We start from the raw sequence: 19877 nt of genomic DNA, 5'->3' as shown, positions 1-19877 counted from the left end.
GGGTGTTTTCGCATTTCGCCCCCATCGAAATGCGGCCGCCGATTCGATCCCGCGACCTCGGGCTCAGCAGCCCAACACCACAGCCACTGAGCAACCACGGCGGGTAAATTTCGCATTAGGGAGCATCCTAATCCTCGGCGAACTTTTTTCGTATCATCGCTTGCTGCGCGATTCTTAGCTTATTCTCAAGCTTCGTTATTAACCTCCAAATGTCTGCCTCATCAGTTTGTGCCGGCAGAATGCAATGGCTGCACACTCTTCAACGACAGCGTTAAGTTCCCGGTCATGATTTGGTAATGTCTGAAGCCGCGTGCGCTCCAGCGCACACGGCTTCATTCTTCCGTAAATGTCCTTCCCATGATCATCAGAGCATAATAGCTCATAACTGCTTTTATCTGATAAAAAACTAAATTAAATATAGACATCGCCTAAGACGCTCAACATTGACTTTATCGAGCAATCAGGTCGGCGGGCGTTGTACGCGTGTCACAGAATCAGAGGAACGAGGGAACTGCACGTCTCCTCCGGCAAAGCCATTGTTCTTATCTATCAGTACAAGGGTTCTTATCTCTTGCATTTCGAGGCATTATATACTTCCATTCCGAGCGTCGATCGGGGAAACAGACGGATCCACAGCTATCGGCTTCGAGCGGACGCGATGTTTCTGCCGCTTCGAAAAGCGCTCCTTGTTCAGTGCGTCCTTTTGTTGGCGGCATTGGGATGGCTCGGGTCCGATGCTGCGAGTACCGCAACGGTGGAGCAGACGACACGCTCTTCTTACCAGAAGTCAGGTAACGCTTCGTATACGTCGCCTCATGCTCGCTGTCCAGCCGTCTGCTCGTCTAGCAGTATTCAACCTATAGATACTCTTCTATATACTCTTCTACTCTTCAAACTATAGATACTCTTCGCCAGCACCAAGAAATATTCAAATGCTAGGTTGGCGAGGTCTATATAGAGGTGTAAGAATCAACGGGGGCTGTATGAGAAATCTATAGCTGCGAACAGCAGACGGTGTTCTGCAGGACCGCGGTGACGACTTGCAACACGTGGTCGAGAACTCTGAATCGCATAAAGTCAAAGCGTAAGTTTCACGATCAGCATGTGAAATGGTAAGGGGGAAATGCTCCATCGCGACTGACGAGGTGCATATACTTCAACGAGCTCTCTTTTTCCCCCGTACGTTTTCCAATTTTCGGCAACACTTCCCTAGAAACTGAAAACCTCAATGAGACATGCGCTCCCAGCAGTCGGGAATAGCCGCGAGTAAGAACATATATACGTGACACGTGCATCATGAATATCGAAAGCATGGTGTAAAGCGCCTCTTAATGTATACAATCATGCAGAAATAGAACGCAAACGTAGGTTAAGGATAACTAGCTTGCGTTACTTTGTCTCTGCTTTCCCTACTTCTTGTGATGTCGACATCATCTCGTTTTGCCAACTTAGTGGCATGCACTATACTCGGCAGTATAGAATAGCAGCGGTGTACCATAATGACGAGCTGTCAAGCTGATATTTATTTAATTATCAGCAGTAACTTCATTTCCTGCCCGCGGAGCCTTAACATATTTCCAGAAGTTCTGTTTCATTACATACTTGTGCATACGTATTTTCCGGTTATTGTGTCTTCACAGTGCTGTATTTTTGCTTGGTGCAGGTTTCCTTAACTTTCATGCGCTAGTATTTTACGTGTGCTTATTTGTACAAAAGTTGTCTTTCCCAATTTGCGAAAATTGTATGCTCTGCACCGTCTGCTCTGGGGGACGTCGTATACAGTGAAGTGCTCCGGATTAATTTTGAATGCCTGCACACAAAGCCCGGTTAATCGGATAATACGACTACCAGCGGATCGAACCCACGACCTCGTGCTCGGCAGCAGAACGCCAAAAATTGAAGGGGCACTGAATGCGAAAGCATTGCGACCACCTCGCGACGTCTATGCCCTTTCAGTCATCTTAATTTAACTTCGGCTTAATTAACAACAAAGGTCGTGGGTTCAACTCCCACCAAAGGTCGAGGGCTCGAGTGTCATGATTAACTATACCTCAATTAACTGTGCCCTAATTCGCCTTAACACCGAAGGTTGTGGGTTTCGACGCCTACCAAAGGTCAAGGGTTCGTAGCCCTTTCGGAAAATCGTGGTCACGCCAACGCCGGACTCGCCACCTCAAAAGCTACGTAACGCTTTCGCATTAACAAGGATAGACACAGTCATGTCGATGTTCCGTTGGTTTACTCTTTAATTGCGAGAGCAATTACATTGCCACTCTATGCGAATTTTCGCTGTCGCCGCGTGATGTTCCGCATGAAGCCCTAGTGCGATAATAATTAGCTGGTGCAAGAGAATGCGTGCGAGGGCGAGCCGAGAGTTATTGTCACTCTTATGCATGCCTGTCTTCCAGCGCGACCTATGCCAACACCACCTAGAGAGCACAAGGCCTTCTCGCTCCGATCCATGACGTCATGTTACCTGGCCCGACTGCCATGGAATCTCATGAGGATGCTCTCAAGTAGTCAGTGGGGATTTTGACGTCACCGCTTTTCAGCACACCAGCCTTGTCAATGGAGATTTCGGGCCAAGTAGCGTGACGTCATGGATTTTAGTCAGCGGGCCTTGTGCTATCTAGGTGGTGTTGCCTTATGCTGAAGAGTGGAGGAGAGCGCGCATGCCCACGAGCCGTGTCTTGGAGATGATCTGTGGCGGATGGAAGGTCTAAAGGCGAGCCGAGATGGCTGATGGCTTCGTCCGCGCTGTCTTCCCGAGCGCCCTAGTGATGGAGGCCTACACTGCGTACACATGAATGGTTTCGATTTAAATCTGCTAGCTAGCCACCCATAGCACGTTATGGCAATTGCGATGCGACTGTCCTCATGACGCGGTATGTATTTTTTTTTTTTGCGCGGTGGCGTTGGGGGCAGTCTTTTTTTCTTTAAATTTATGGCCGCGGCAGTACAACCGGGAGAAGTGGTCGGAATTCGGGAGGGAGTCTACCGGACAAATCGCCGCGAGATTTGGCAGGCAGGCACCGCGTGTCCGTAGGGTTCAAATTTATCGTACTTTTGCTCCAATCTTACGCTTGTTAGCGTTTCGAAATGTTCGAAAACTATTCGCAAGATATTCCTTACGAATAGTGACTACTCGACTCGAAGACCGGATCGAATGGGACACTGTTCGATGCGTTATTCGAAAGCTTCAAATATTCGCACATCCCTATCTTATTACCGAAACGTCTTCGACAATTGCAGTTTCTTCGACGACGTCCGTAATCACTGCAGCCACTACAGGAGACGCTTCCACGCAAGGAAACAGAGCAACGGTACCTCTGACCAGTCCCAGTGCGCCGACTCTGAGCGCAGTCAGTGATGCCACAGCAGGTATTGGCTCTCAGCTTTTCCACCGGCTTTGTTGGTACGTAGCAGTTAATGGGGTCCGTAACCACTGCAGCCACTACAGGAGCCGTCTCCACGCAAGGAAGCACAGCAACAGTACCTCGGACCACTCCCAGTGCCTCTACAACGAGCGCAGTCAGTGATGCCACAGCAGGTATTGGCTCTCAGCTTTTCCACCGGCTTTGTTGGTACGTAGCAGTTAATGGGGTCCGTAACCACTGCAGCCACTACAGGAGCCGTCTCCACGCAAGGAAGCACAGCAACAGTACCTCGGACCACTCCCAGTGCCTCTACAACGAGCGCAGTCAGTGATGCCACAGCAGGTATTGGCTCTCAGCTTTTCCACCGGCTTTGTTGGTACGTAGCAGTTAATGGGGTCCGTAACCACTGCAGCCACTACAGGAGCCGTCTCCACGCAAGGAAGCACAGCAACAGTACCTCGGACCACTCCCAGTGCCTCTACAACGAGCACAGTCAGCGATACCACAGCAGGTATTGGCTCTCAGCTTTTCCACCGGCTTTGTTGGTACGTAGCAGTTAATGGGGTCCGTAACCACTGCAGCCACTACAGGAGCCGTCTCCACGCAAGGAAGCACAGCAACAGTACCTCGGACCCCTCCCAGTGCCTCTACAACGAGCGCAGTCAGTGATGCCACAGCAGGTATTGGCTCTCAGCTTTTCCACCGGCTTTGTTGGTACGTAGCAGTTAATGGGGTCCGTAACCACTGCAGCCACTACAGGAGCCGTCTCCACGCAAGGAAGCACAGCAACAGTACCTCGGACCACTCCCAGTGCCTCTACAACGAGCGCAGTCAGTGATACCACAGCAGGTATTGGCTCTCAGCTTTTCCACCGGCTTTGTTGGTACGTAGCAGTTAATGGGGTCCGTAACCACTGCAGCCACTACAGGAGCCGTCTCCACGCAAGGAAGCACAGCAACAGTACCTCGGACCACTCCCAGTGCCTCTACAACGAGCGCAGTCAGTGATGCCACAGCAGGTATTGGCTCTCAGCTTTTCCACCGGCTTTGTTGGTACGTAGCAGTTAATGGGGTCCGTAACCACTGCAGCCACTACAGGAGCCGTCTCCACGCAAGGAAGCACAGCAACAGTACCTCGGACCACTCCCAGTGCCTCTACAACGAGCGCAGCCAGTGATGCCACAGCAGGTATTGGCTCTCAGCTTTTCCACCGGCTTTGTTGGTACGTAGCAGTTAATGGGGTCCGTAACCACTGCAGCCACTACAGGAGCCGTCTCCACGCAAGGAAGCACAGCAACAGTACCTCGGACCACTCCCAGTGCCTCTACAACGAGCGCAGTCAGTGATGCCACAGCAGGTATTGGCTCTCAGCTTTTCCACCGGCTTTGTTGGTACGTAGCAGTTAATGGGGTCCGTAACCACTGCAGCCACTACAGGAGCCGTCTCCACGCAAGGAAGCACAGCAACAGTACCTCGGACCCCTCCCAGTGCCTCTACAACGACCGCAGTCAGTAATGCCACAGCAGGTATTGACTCTCAGCTTTTCCACCGGCTTTGCTATTATAAATTAATGGTTGCAGGTTCAAAATGTAACCTCGGAGGCTGCATACGTTTACGGGACAAAAGTTTGATAGACATGTGTTCCACGACAAATGTCACTTTGTACCCTATTAAGGCAGCAAAAACTGCTACAGACTTCGAGGTTATGTGACCGCGCGTCAGGGGAATTCACTTGTAAGCTTTTGTGGCCGACTGTACAAACGACGAATGTTTGCGAGAACGTGCCCCGATGTCGAACGAGGGCGGTCTCTTATTCAAAATATCGTGGGGACAAAGTGATAATATATTGCTGTCTATAAGTTAGACCCAAGCAGGCACGGGGGCCTCCAAGATCTCCGCTGTGACGCATCCTTGGTCGCTTCACCGAGGGGATCTCGGAGGCTCGCGCCTCTCGGCCCTGCGATGCTCAGGTCTGCGAATGTGGATGTCCAGCGAAGCTGTCGAAAACCACCACAACAACTGCTCAGGAGGGTATGCAATGCCTTATTGCTTTAGAGTAATGGTAGTAATGGTAATTTTGACAGCACGCCAACAACATTGAAACAGTTGCAAGGCTGGTTCTTTTATATACGAAAGTGGGGCTAGAGACGTCACTCCCCACGTCGCAAGCTCCCGTCGGGGCGGCCATAGAGTTTCCTACAAAATTTTGTAGGAAACTCTATGGGGGCGGCAGCTTGAGCAACGGTAATCTTTACCGGGAAACGTATGCGGGTAGCGCTACGTGCTTCGCATTGTTATCAGGAGCGCCTTATCATCAACTGTGTGGTTCGGATGATTGCTTCGTGACTGTTCTTTATCGAAACGCGTGCTGTTCTGCATGCTGTACGCGTGATTCCAAAGAATATATGCCCTGTTCGCTTCACTTTGCTGGCTGCTTGAAGCCTCCGCCTTACGGGACTACGAGCCGCTGCTCCTGCAGCCCTGCACTGCCGACGGGATCGGCCGACATTTTTTGCTGACGGACGGGGACACGAAAAATGACGACCAACCAGAGGCTAACAGCTTCGCTGTAAAAATGCGTAAAGTACGACTTGCACACGAGCTTCGGAAATGATAGCTTCACACTGAAAAACGAATATACGAGATGACATATGACTATGTCACGCGGAAACTTAGAGCCAAAGCCTTTTTTCCAGATGTCGTTTGAGGTCTGTCTGAGTGGCGGCGGCCGCTAGGTGGCGGTACTGTTTTTGGACAGTGTGCTTGCTGCGGTAAAGCTAGGGAAACGACGGAGCATATTTTATTAGAATGTGAAGACGTCTATCCAGCGGTCGATTTAGGCACCACTGGCCTCCTTGAAGCCCTTGGCTTCAGCGGGAGCAGTGGTAAAGCAAACAGGTCAGCAATAGACATCAGTAAGAGGCGATTGGAGGATTGGTGGAAGAAAAGTAGGGAAACGACAAAAGACGGAGACGTACGAAAGCACAGTTCGCAATAGGGTATCAGAAAATTTGGACGTGGTAGTTCATAGTGTTTTTTTTTTTTTCATTGGTAACCTAGGTAGGATATTAGGCAGCATAGTAGCAAGAGCTTGGTGGCGCAAGCCACCGCCCCGTTCAAAGGGGACGCTCATAACATCCATCCATCCATCCAGTGTACAAAAGCAAAGTTCGCAATAGGGGGTCAGAAAATTTGGTTGTGGGAGTTCATAGTGTTTATACTTTCTTTATTAACCTTGGTAGGACATTAGGCAGTATAATAGCGAGAGTTTGGTGGCGCAACCCACCGCCCCGTTCCAAAGGGGACGCTCGTAACAAAGATCCAGTGTGCGCCATAATGTCGACTCCGGTCGCAGCACACGCTGTGCGACAGATGCAACGGTCAGAGCGGCCACGCAACCAGGACACATACATTGTGTGCACACGATCATCGCGCGTGCCCGCACGTGTGCGGAGGTGCAGCATAAGCCTTCATTCTAGTTGGCCCTCCGCCTGGCGCAAGTTCGTTAGTGAGCTCATTGAATTTCTCTACGTAAAATGCGTCAGGAAATGAGTAAAGTACGACTCACACGCAACCTGCAGACATGATAGCGTGGTATGGTAATTCGAATATACAAGAAAACATAATTCTGTTACACAGAAACTCAAATACAAAACCCTTTTCCAGCTGCGGCTTGACGTCTGTTTTGGGGGTGAGCACAGACCGAAAAATTCCTACCGATTACGTGGTTGAAGGTGTATGGTTGATGCAGTAACGAGATTTTGTTACAGTTGTTTTTGATTTTGTTGCGTAATTCTGTGAAGAACGGAGTCTGTCACCTGACCCCTACGTCATCTACTCGAAGAGAAACACAACCATGCCAAACTCTCCCCTCCCCCCCAAACACCCAAACAATATTTCGCTTTAATGATGATTTGGGAAGAAACGTACCAAGGCGTGTTAGTAGCAGATGCTTGCAACCTCTATACCTGATCTTTCAGCTGAATCTAAAATAAGGAGCGGAAATATAGCGCAAATGCGAAAAGAAGGTACTGCCAGCCTATATATATATATATATATATATATATATATATATATATATATATATATATATATATATTGCGAAACTCGTGCTGCACAGATATGCTCCTTCAAACGCGTAGTTCCCCTTTCTTCAGAATTACAGCTGTCTGTGCTAGACCTCACCGTAGTGTGGCGAGTCTACTCCGCCGTTTTCTCGCCCAATAAAGCGGGCCACTCTCAGAGATTGAAAAGGATGGGAGAGGGGGATTGATGTAGACGGCAATCAGGGCCTTATAAAGCCTGCTAAAAGAAGTACCAAAATCGTTGTCTCCGTCGTATTTTCACGTCATAGCGCTGGATCTGGCCGCCGGCTGCAACGAGGCCGTCTGCTTGCGCCCGCACTGCGCATGCGCCTCCGACAAGCCCCCCGCAGGCATGCGACCCGACCAGGTGCCGCAGTTCGTGACGCTGACGTTCGACGACGCCGTGACGGTGACCAACATGGCCTTCTACCGCGAGCTGCTCGAGGGCTTCGCCAGGAAGAACAAGGCGAACGGCTGCGGCATCGCGGCCACTTTCTTCGTGTCGCACGAGTACACGGACTACGCGGCCGTCAACGCGCTGCACTCTTGGGGCAACGAGATCGCCGTGCACTCGATCAGGTGATTGGACGGGCAGAGGTCACGTGCGCATGTTTCGCAGTCCTCAAACCATAGAGTTTCTCACCACAATACCTAGAGGGAAATCTGGCGCCACCGTCTATGGGAGTTGCCTAAGGGGCGCTGTGCCGTCATGGGAATGACGGTATATGTGTCTGCGAGGCTTGTGTTGGCTGGTGTTGTAAGAAGCTTCGTCTAAAACGTGGATATGGCTACACAAAGAACGCGTTTTAGAGTAAAATCTTCATAAATTTTTCCATTAACGCATATTACATCTTTACTCACCTACAATGCATGCCCAAGCGAAGAAAAGCAAGAACAGACGACAAAACTGTTCCAAAGCGAGCACGAATCTTGTCGTCTGTCCAACTTTAGCGGTCCGCTGATACTTCTTACGTTTCATATAATTGTACATGCAATGACAAGTGCTCATAGTTAAACAAAACATGTTTTTGTGTAATAATAAAGCTGAAACAGCTTCTTAAATGCTGTTTTAGTAGAAAATTAATCATTGCGACAGACGGAACGGTGCTTGCCTGGCTCTCCGAGAACAGATGCCAAACCGAAGTCACAATATACCGGCATCCCCATGCATAACACAGTGCAGCAGCGCCAGATTTCCCTCTCGGTAATATAGTGAGAAACTCGATGCCTCAAACGACGCAGCACATGGCACTGCGTTTCCGTTCCAATCACCGTAAATGCCAGAGATGGGGGGGTTCGAGATGTCTCTAACGTCCTCTCTTGGTTGGCATCATCCCGATGCTCCGTAACTATGAGTGGTGTCGAACTATATTATTATTATTATTATTATTATTGGCGTCCCTTGCGAAACAGGGCGGGGACAAATAGTCCCCTAAACAGCTTGTTTTAACCAGGTTTTATTACACCTATCGCTATCTAGCCTTGCCTATCTGATCTTGATGCTACCTTTAGCATCTAAAATCTGTATCACTATACATATACCATTACCTACGCCTGCAATGACTCCGGTTCTATCAATCTCTTCCCTGCTTTTCTTCCGCCAATACCCTAAAAATATATCGCTCATCTCGATTGCTGACCGGCCGCTCTCATCCACTTTAAATCGAAGCGCTTCTCGAAGGTGTACGTTACCTACGGGTCTCACTCGGCGAGTCCCTTCACATTCAATTAGGACGTGCTGAGTGGCCTCCGGATTTTAGATCGAAAGCGCTATTCCTCGAGGTACAACTCGCAAGGTCAATCTCTGCATGCGCTTGAACTTCAGCCAATGGCGCAGAGCGTGAAGGTGTGACGTCACGTCACGTGATCCGCTGCGGAGAGGCGTCGCAGCTGCGCTCGCTTGAGCCTCGCCGCCGTGTGCCACGTGATTAGGCGACGGTTTAACAGCTGCCTCGCCGGGGCTTGGTCGCTCAGTCTCGCCATGGATGAAGCACCCACCGATGCGAGCGCGTCAACTCTTCGCCGTAGGCGCCAAGCTGACTCTGAACATTATAGTAACCCAAGTTCTAACTGCAAGCAACTACTTTACAGACCGCAAATCAGTCCTTACCTTAGACAAGCTACAGCAAGACAGTAGAGACTTTTAGCGTGTCCGCTATTTCGGCAAACGGGGGCGGTTTCGGCAAACGGGGTGTAAACGTGAGCGACCGGAGCCGCGCAGCCGCCTGGTGGTGTAGAGCTCAACCTGACAAACATAGAGCTAAAATTGCAGTAAGCTACTATATTCTGCTTCGCTGCTGGTGCAAATTTTCGGCAGCGGCGTAATTGTGAACACGATAACGCCGCTGTCGACAATGTGCACCCCAGCTAAAAAGAATATAGTAATTGGCTCTGTGTTTCTGGTTGAGCTTCGCACCAACAGCTGGCGTCACCAATCTGGCTGCTCACGCCCCTGCTCATCCGGCAAACCGCCCTCGCTTGCCGGAATACCGGTCGCACTAAAATTCTCCAGTGATGAAGCCTTTGATGTGCAATAAAATTTTAAAAGCAAAGCCGTGTCTAAACATGCTTACCAGAGCTTTCGTTCGTATAACAGGGTTCAAGACACGTTGAACTTCAGCCGCATTTTTTTTTGCTGTAGCATACACGTCTGATCTTGTTGCGAATATTAGCTGCGGTATGTTTTTTGTCCTTCGGCAATCAGCTCGAGCCTTAAATGGCAAGGCGCTGCCCTTCGTGTTATTGTACAGATTCGCCCTTATAATTTCTTTCTTCCCGTGCATTCTTATAATGCTCCATGATATTTCTTTGCTTCTATTCTTTGCATACAATTCACTGTCTCTGTTTCTCTCACTTACTTTCTGATGAAATCTGGTTGTCTATTCACAGTTTCAATTACCCTGTGCTTGGTTGCCAACTTTCCTGCCCTCTTCCTCCATGCATTTTGTGTCCACGCTTTTCAAGTGAAGATACTTGTGCACTTTTGCCACCCATTTATGTTCATCCAGGATCCTGAGTTTTTCTTCAAAACTAATTTTGCTCTGCGCTTCTCTGACTTCAAAAGAGGCCCAACCCGTGGCCCCCCTGTGCTGCCTCATTTGGCACTTTACCGTGGGCCGTCAAAGCCAACTGGCCCGCCCATATTTGGTTAATTTCTAACCGCCACAAGATATCCTATATTAAGCACGGAATAGCACTAGCGAACGTTAGCGCTGGCACCATCATTCATTTCGAGATTCCACGCACCACCTCATATTTATTGAAGCCCCGAAGCGCTTTGTGTTTCATTACTGCTACATTCCCCTTCCCTTTCATTTTTACGTTATCTCGGTGGGCACTTTAGCACGAGTTTCATTCGTTTACGCTTAACCTAGGCATATGTATTGCTTGACAGTGGGTACCACTTTCCATTGAACTGATACCACGTCATTACTCAGTCTCTGCATTAAAGGTCATAATTCCCGATTGCTTTTGTTCAGTCCAATCATGCATAATGAGAGTGGTAGCTATCGCGGTTTGCGTGACGTCGCGTGACTGACAGGCGGAGTGGGGGTGGCCCAAAAAAGCTTTTGACCAGTCGCGGAGGGCTGATTACAGAATTAGAATAGAAAAGTTTGGAATATCTTCACGTTATAGCGCCCCAGTTTTGAACTGTGCGTCCCCAAATTTTTATGAGTTCGATCTGACACCCACCGCCAGATTTTTCATCGTAACCTGCTCCAACTACAAACAGCACAGAGGTACACAGGAAGCTGGTGACTTTCGCGGGTCATGGCGTGTCCAACGAGACATTCAGAAGAGTTTCTCGGTATGCGACAGTAGTCAATTGTGGACCGGTTACCCTTGGTCGCAAAACACTCACTTCCACAGTGTGTTGCTCAAGCATAACTTTTCCGTAAGCTCTCGCTCTCTCTCTCAGTCTGCGCACTTTTTTTGTCGCGTCGCGCAGCCACCGAGCCGACTGGAACTACTGGAACACCATCAACAGCACCCAGTGGGAACGGGAGATGCTGGATCAAAAGATCATGATGGAGACGTTTGCGAATGTGCCGGCGTCGGATGTGACCGGTGTGAGGGGCCCATTCCTCTACACCGGAGGAGACCAGCTCTTCCGCATGCAAGCGCAACATTTCCGGTAAGAAAAGCTTAGAACTTGTTAAACAGAAAAGTGGATATCCGGTGTCCTGCGTTCTTATTCTGACACATAGAAAGGGGGCGCGAACAAACAGATAAAATTAAAACAGTACTGAAATTGCGTTATTAGTTTTCAGTTTTGTGTGTTAAACCAAGGTCCTCAATCTCGAAATTCAAGAGAACAAAATACTGCCAAACCTCGCAGCACCCTAAATAATTTACTATATATATGTACCTATAGGAACCAGTTACGCTTTCGTTTTCCAGTAAGTGTTCATTCAGTCAGGACCTCATGCAGATAAAGGTTGGTGGTCACGTGGGAGCAGAACATCGTGACGTTTTGGCATTCGCTCCGGCTTGTTCAGTCGTTTGTAAGGCTGCTGCTGCTCGTTGCGTGTCCAGAGGCAGCGGAGGTAAAACAAGGCGAATTTCGACAACATTTTCTCCGTCGAAAACGACGCAAACAGCGGAAATTACTTCGAAATCCACGACGTGACATTTATGTATAGCGGGGCTGATGTTGGCCGAGCCGAATTCAGTATTTAAAGGAATAAGTTCGACTTTCTTCCTCCAAGCAAGAGGTCGTGGGATCGAGCCCCGGCCACAACCGCATATAGATGGGGGCGGAATGCGAGAACACCCGTGTAGTTACGTTTAGGTGCACGTTAAAGAATCCCAGGCGGTCGAAATCATTCCGCAATCACCCACTACGGCGTGCCTCATAATCAGATCGTTGTTTTGGCACGTAAAACCGCGTTATATATATATATATAGAAGCTAGAAGAGAGGAGGTTAACCGAGGGGCCCGATTTTTATTAGTCATACCATGAGAAGCCAACAAACACTGACACCAAAGACAACATAGGGGAAATTACTTCTACGGGTTCTACTAGTACACATAAATACCCAAGAAAGTGGATGGGGAAACGCCGCCGCGGTAGCTCAATTGGTAGAGCATCGCACGCGAAATGCGAAGGTTGTGGGTTCGGCTCCCACCTGCGGCAAGTTGTTTCTTCATCCACTTTAATTTCCACTAATTTATCGTTTCTTTATTTCATTTATTCAGCACAAGTAATTTCCCCTATGTTGTCTTTGGTGTCAGTGTTTGTTGGCTTCTCATGGTATGACTATATATATATATATATATATATATATATATATATATATATATATACACACACACACACAATTTCTTCCTTCAGTAACAGTCAATACTTTCCCGTTATGTAAACAAAAACACAGCGGCACCCATATTCTACCAAGGTGAAAAAAAAATAGGGTGGGACATAGGACAGCTAACGCTCTAACAATATGCGGTATCATACTCAAATCTTATTGTAACGCCCCCCTTACCCAATGCCTCATACGAGGCCTGTAAGGACATTGTTAAATAAATAAATATGTGATTGTGACGTCACGACAGCATCACGCGCGTGCGTCACGGGCTACCTTCACACTCCATCAAAGTGACGTTTGTGTACCTTGCATCTTTTACAAATTTGCGTTTTTTTTTTGTGCACACGGTGACGCACCGCGTACGCTCTACATGCCTCGCGAGTCTTAGCTGTTAGATAGCGCCAAAGCGGGTGAAGTGCGCCTATAATGCTATAATATAAACGCGTGACCTACGGTGGGATCACAGCCTCCGTCTTCCAGCGCCCGATGCTCTAACTGCTATTAGAGCCTCGAACGCGTGCTCGATTCTCTCGCGCCAAAGTCGCACTTTGAGACGCCTGGCGCGTGCGTCTGGGGTCCGGTTTCCTGTAATAGAGAATAGAGACTTCTAGCCTGTCCGCTAATCCGGCAAACGGGGGTGGTTTGGGCGGATTGCCGGATTTGCGGGGGCGTGAGCGGCCGGAGCGGTGCAGTCGCCTGGTGGCGTAGAGTTCAACCAGACAAACACAGAGCTAAAACTGCAGTAACCCAGCAGGGTAACTATACCCTGCTTCGCTGCTGGTGCAAATTTTTGGCAGCGGTGTAATTGTGAACAGGATTACGCCGCTGTCGAAAATTTACGCCCGCAGCTAAGCCAACTGTAGTAATTAGCTTTGTGTTTGTGTGGTTGAGCTTCGCGCCACCAATCTGGCCGCTCATGTTTATGCCCCCGCTAAACCGGCAAACCGCCCGCGCTTGCCGTAATACCGGACACACTAAAATTGTCTATTAATTCGAGAATTTTAGTGCCTCCGGTATTCCGGCATGCGCGGGCGGTTTCGTAAACGTGAGCGGCCAGATTGGTGGCGCCAGCTGGTGGTGTAAAGCTGAACCACACATACACAGAGCCAATTACTATATTCTGCTTAGCTGCTGGTGTAAATTTTCGACAGTGGCGTAATCGCGTTCACAATTACGCCACTGTCCTAAATTTGCACCCGCAGCGAAGCAGGATATGGTAGGTTATTGCAATTTCAGCACTGTGTTTGGTTGAGCTCTACGCCGCCAGGCGGCTGCACCGCTCCGGCCGCTCACGTTTGCGCCCCCGCCCATCCGGCAATCCGCCGAAACGACAACCATCCCCTATTGCTTACTACCCTTTCCGCTCGGACCAGTGACGCAGCAGCTCAGCATCGCCATGCCAGCAGCGGAAGGTAGAATGCTGCCCTATAGCCGGGATGCGCTGCCGAGGCGATTGGGCGTATTGGCCGCGATATCGAGTGGAGTCGCCGCCTGGCGGACACTGGCTGAACGTGCATAGTGCGGATTGCGCGTCGCGTCTTCTGCCAGCCGCTACTTGTTTACGTGTGCGCGTACATATATCGCCGTCGTAAATTGTGGTATGCATTGTTTTTTTACGATGTAGAGGCTCGTTTGACTTTGCGTTGCAATAAAATTAGAGACTGCACGTGTCGAGTGCGCGATTGAAATAATTGAATATTGTTCGCATCAATCTCATGCACGTAGAAATATAAAGCATCCTTCGTGCTAAAATACTGCATTTTTACAACTACCACTAAAGAAATGCGTGTGAAGCCACATGGCGATCCTGCCACAGTGCAGTCACTCATAGCTGCGTATCCTTTAACTACACTTAGTAAACGTCTTGTATTTGACACATCATCGAAAAAGAGGTCAAATGTAGTTAAGTATGCGTAGACCAGTGGTGAAGTAGAGTCAAAAGAACTAGCTACTATAACTTCACTTCACTATACATGAATACATGCATTTGTATAACCAGTGCGAGAATGGCAGAAAGTTTAGTTGTGCAACAACAGGGTGAACAGAATGCGCAGAACGCAAGAAGTACGTCGACGTAGTAGAATAGAAACTGCGTTTGTGGCATTGGAGGACAATTATCACTTCACTGCATTCAGTGCGTTTTTCTCGCCAGACAATCGGCCCAAATCGCCCACAGCGAAGTGCCACCGAGTACATTTCAATGCCCACCTTCGACTACCGATCCACACAATGGATGGATGTTATGAGCGTCCCCTTTGGAACGGGGCGGTGGGTTGCGCCACCAAGCTCTTGCTATTATACTCCCTAATGCCCTACCTAGGTTAAACAAGAAAAAAAAATACTATGAACTCCCACAACCAAATTTTCTGATCCCCTATTGCGAACTGTGCTTTTGTACGTCTCCGCTTTTTGTCGTTCCCCTACTTTTCTTCCACCAATCCTCCAATAGCCTCTTACTAATCCCTATTGCGGACATGTTTTTTCCACTGCTCTCGCTGAACCCAAGGGCTTCAAGGAGGCCAGTGGTGCCTAAATCGACCGCTGGGTAGACGTCTTCGCATTCGAATAAAACATGCTCCATAGCTTCCCTAGCTTTACCGCAGCAAGCACATGCTGCTTCTTCCTTCTTATATCTCGCCTTATAGGTGCGTGTTCTAAGGAAACCCGCCGACAGTGCTGCCACCTATAGCCTGTCCTCGTGGTCACCGGAGTTTGCAATGCGTTGATCACTTATGTTTTTCACTGGTCGATCTGGAGCGGCCGACGACATCGCGGAGCGAGTGCTCGCAGTTCACCAATTTGAAGCTGCCAGCGGGAGCATAGAGAGCGGGAGAGCGAAAAATGCGCCGCGGTGGATCGGTCCTCACCGGAAGTCTGCGCGGACACGTCACACTAACCGACTTCCGCGCTGTGCGCGTTTCCACGGCAACGAATGTCACCGAGCGAGCGGAAGCGATCACTTGCGCTTCTCGCCCTATTTCCGCCCGAATCCGCGTCTCGATCGGCAGCGTTGCAAGTGAAAGCGATCCCGACGCGGACCTAGCTGATCAGACACGACCAGCGGAGAGCGCGAATCCGCTTTCAGGCAGACCAGTGAAGTGTGGATTCGCCGCCTTGGAGCAAAAAAAGAAAAAGAAATGCTGTTCCAGATCGACCAGTGAAAAACACACAAGATTGGTCGTCTTTGCAGCCAAACGCGCTCTGCCGTCTCTGGAGGCCCTCGCACTAACCCTGAGCGCGTGCCGAGCATGCGCTACCGTAGAGGTGCACTCGACAATGGCGGCGCTGCGAACGCACCTAGAGCGTCCGGGTATTATAACTGCCATTGCTATGAAAGGTGCACAGTTTGGCAGCTTGCACCTATAGGTCATTACACTCTTAGTAGACTGCTACACGCCTTTAATCTTTACGCCCTTTCAGCAACCCCCGTAAGGCAAATGGTGTAAAGTATATATGAAGCACCCTTGCTGATAGCATATAACACCCTCGTAAAGAAAGTGTTACGCCTGAATCCTTACGCCATTTCGTTTGACCCGTTCGAAACGGTTGTTGAAAAAGGTGTACTTCTACTATCGCAATCGGATAAACCAAGCGCGCATTCCCTATCGAGCCCGCATATAACACTTTCTTTTTGCGATATATCGAAACTGTCACAATACGCCTGCAGGTACGACTGCACCCTCGTCCACCAGCGCGTCAGACGTGGCCCCGAGAACCCCGTCTACCCGTACACCATGGACTTCGGCTTCCGACGCAGCTGCATGGTGTACCCGTGCCCCGAGCACCCCTACCCGGGTCTCTGGGTGGTGCCCATGAATGTGCTCTTCCGCGAGCGCGCGGGCCAGGACTTGCCGTGCTCCATGGCAGACATGTGCGTGCCGCAGCCGATCACGGCCAACGACACCTTCGAGTACCTCAGGTGCGCGAGAAAGTGGACGAGGCAAAGTAAGCAGGATGGTTGGCGCGTGAATGAATGGATGAACGAGAGAATAAAAGATAACTGCGCATAGAGAGAGAGAGAGAGGTTATAACCAGAATTGCCTGTTCGGTTGGCGACTGTACGCTGAGGAGGAGGGGGTAAAGAAGATGGAGAGTGCAAAAAATAACCTGTCCACGCACAAATGCGCGAAGAGACTTCCCAACAATTCAATACAGTATCGATGTAAAAAAAGAAGCAGCGTTTTTGAAGCAGCTTAGGCTGACGTCGGCTGCAACCACAGTCCAAGGATTCTGCTTTCCATATAAAGACTGTTGTAGAGCATGTCGGGCGCGGGGCGGATGCGCTGTTCTTCGCATAGCGAACAGAGAACATTCACGAACGCGCAATGGTCTCTTTGCACCAATAAACTTCACATGACGATATATGGGTGTACATAAGCAACTCTGTAGAACCAAACATGGCATATTACGTCAAGAGCTATTCTCTCCATGGGTCCAAGTGTAAAAAAAAGAGAAAAAAGAAGCCTGACCCCATTTGGCAGGCACTCCAGAGTCACGAACAGCAGACGAAAAATATCGCAACGCTTCTGTTGAGAAATGTTTTGCCTTATTTTTGCAGCTCTACGCGCATGATGTCATGTATCAAGTGTGCGGGCCTTTGATATAATAGTGTTAGGTGCATTCCCCATTGTGGCGACTCCGAGCATTCAGCCGACACAATTAATTCCGAAAACTCGAAGCGTTGCACAAATTATTAACTAAACAGGATCTGATTAAGTTTCGTAACAGGGCAAGTTGCACATACACCTCAGTGAAGCATCAGTCCTTAAAGGTAAAACCATAGAGGCTCTAGTTAGCTTTAAAAATGCTAACAAATTTGTGGTGTAGCTGGTGCTTGAGGCACAACCGCAATCGACACTGACCGGCCAAAGAATCTGCAGTGGTCAGTTGATGTTCATTTGTGACTGTGTCGTGTCCAGGGACAAAGGCTGCATGAGAGAGAGAGAGAGAAGCTTAAATGTACAGTGGTTGAGTATTCTCAAGCCATCTCCTTCCATCATTTTCCAGTGGTAAATAAAGCTTCATTCATCCATTCGATTGATTTATTGATTCATTCATTCGTACACAGATGCGGACACACCAGCCTGCAGACTACGAGGAGTTAATTATGTACAAGTTCACGATTCGCTTGTAATTGGCAACTAGTTTATGCAGCACTTGTACAATTTCTTCACGAAGAAGGCCTGCATGCATTTATCTAAATGGATTATAAAGGAAAATATTAAGTCGAGCTAGATCAATATGTTATTTGTCTAGAAGTCCATAATATTGCTTACTGTGTGCCATTATATCACTTTTGTTTTTGCGTAAAAGATTGCCACCAAGGTCTCGCACTCTGCTGCTCCATTTGAACCGCCCACGCCAAAGTGGACGTGTTGATGTAATCCCCATGTGACCTCCCACTATGCCACTTTCTGCGATCAGCTAATGCTGATGTCACTTGATAAGCAAGATTTCCCTCAGATTTTCCATTTTTGTCACTGTCGCACATACAGAAGCTCTGTTCTCGCTAAGAATGAGGAATCCGTTATTACAGAAGCCCAATCTGTCAATCTAGTCAGACTTATTTCCCTTTAGTGACCCGTTAAGTACGATAACACCATGTGGAAACTTGTGCACAAATAAAGAAAATTGCTGTAGGTTGAAAGAAGTACACTAGGCATTCCACTCTGCTTTACGACGCGTCCACAGGGTGTTTTTTCGGTCACTAAATCTATCTTTAGTCTGAGATTTTGCATGACTACAGGAAGACTGGATGAATGCACACAGTATATATGTTAGTGCTCACTTGTATCCGTGCAGGTCCAACTTCGAGGACTTCTACACGACCAACCGAGCACCTTTCCCTTTGTTCCTTCATGAGGCTTACCTGCAACAACCCAGTCGCAAGCAGGGCTACCTGCAGTTCGTCGACTGGCTACTACAGAAGGACGACGTCTTTCTCGTGACCATCTCCGAAGTGCTACGCTTCATGCAGGACCCGAAGCCGCTGGGAGCCTACGTTCAGCATACGTGCCCTGGCGGCGTCGTGCAAAGCACCTGTCCCAAGGCGAACACGTGTGCCTACAAGAATACATCACTGGGAGGCGACCGCTACATGACGACCTGTTCTCAGTGCCCCAAGAACTATCCGTGGGTTGGAAATCCCATGGGCAACTAGTGAACTTGCCACCTGGTGCCCAACGACTGAAGTGAACACCGCGCTTTAGCAGTCCAGCACCTACAAATGGACGTTGACCACCTGTTGCTGTGATATCTGGCAAGGAACGCGGGCTACTTTATAGAAAAATTGCAGACATATGCAAACCTACTGACTCTACAAACTAACCGTGTTCTATGTGTTAGCTCATGAACAACACATTCTATAAGCCTGTTTCTATACCTACATGAAGAAGGTCAGCGCAATTTCATTTCGATATCCATAGGTGTTAATGGGGAAGTTGTTCGAATTAAAGCAAAATTACTCAAAGCCAACACTGCCCTTTCTTCTGCAGTTTCTTTGCGGAGCTCTTTGCTGTGTTCAAAGCATAGCGGCATCAAAATATACCAAATGTATCCTGGTGAACGTTATAAAGGATGCTGTGATAGTTTCTTGACGCCAAACAGTAGGAGTTATGCTATATAGCCTTGCACCTGCCCTGACAAGCATTGCAACCAGCGTTGCCAATTTAGCGGTTCTCCCACCAAATGTAGCAATTTTCTGCACTGCCTGGTGGAGAAACTTGTGCTCTGGCGGGCCGCGCGTTTTTAGCACTTTTCTTCGTTAGCCTTTTTTTCGTTACAAAAGCTTAAATTTTCTTGGCAGCAGTTCGTGGCTCACGTGTCACGAATATGCAGCTCATACATGTTTCTTTGGAAGAAGGAATTATCACCGTCCACAAACAGTGTGCTTTGCATTTCTTCTTCAATGTCTCCATGCTCCCTCTGAACTATAGCTCTGGCAGTTTCGGCAGTTCATAGCAGTTTCACTCTTCACCATTTTCGCAGACAAACTTTAGGGCACTTTGCATCGCGAAATGGCTCCCGTGAGATACATAAAAAAATTCAGGAGGTAATTGTTACGGCAACTAGCACTTCGAGACTGGTTGATGGAAATTTTCTTATAG

At 48.8% G+C, this 19877-nt stretch overlaps 1 protein-coding gene across 3 annotated transcripts; it reads left to right on the top strand.

The window, feature by feature from the left end:
- The first annotated feature begins 589 nt into the window (after window positions 1-589).
- On the top strand, window positions 590-19456 carry LOC142557370 (chitin deacetylase 8-like). Of its 3 annotated transcripts, XM_075669161.1 has the most exons (10): window positions 3904-4057; window positions 4128-4226; window positions 4297-4395; window positions 4466-4564; window positions 4635-4733; window positions 4804-4902; window positions 7731-8040; window positions 11411-11596; window positions 16439-16690; window positions 18574-19439. In XM_075669161.1, the coding sequence occupies exons 1-10, from the start codon at window positions 3937-3939 to the stop codon at window positions 18929-18931; spliced, it is 1722 nt and encodes a 573-aa protein (XP_075525276.1). In that variant the 5' UTR covers window positions 3904-3936; the 3' UTR covers window positions 18932-19439. The 3 variants fall into 3 exon arrangements, with proteins under 3 accessions (XP_075525278.1, XP_075525277.1, XP_075525276.1); XM_075669162.1 differs by lacking the exon at window positions 4804-4902 and having other exon boundaries at window positions 3900-4057; window positions 18574-19443; XM_075669163.1 differs by lacking the exons at window positions 3904-4057; window positions 4128-4226; window positions 4297-4395; ... (1 more) ...; window positions 4635-4733; window positions 4804-4902 and adding an exon at window positions 590-791 and having other exon boundaries at window positions 18574-19456.
- Window positions 19457-19877: the final 421 nt, after the last annotated feature.

The sequence above is a fragment of the Dermacentor variabilis genome, chromosome 9 (assembly GCF_050947875.1).
Source record: "Dermacentor variabilis isolate Ectoservices chromosome 9, ASM5094787v1, whole genome shotgun sequence".
Taxonomy (NCBI): Eukaryota; Metazoa; Arthropoda; class Arachnida; order Ixodida; family Ixodidae; genus Dermacentor; species Dermacentor variabilis.
Note: the sequence above shows the minus strand (reverse complement) of the source record. Positions and strands in the feature narration are given on the sequence as shown.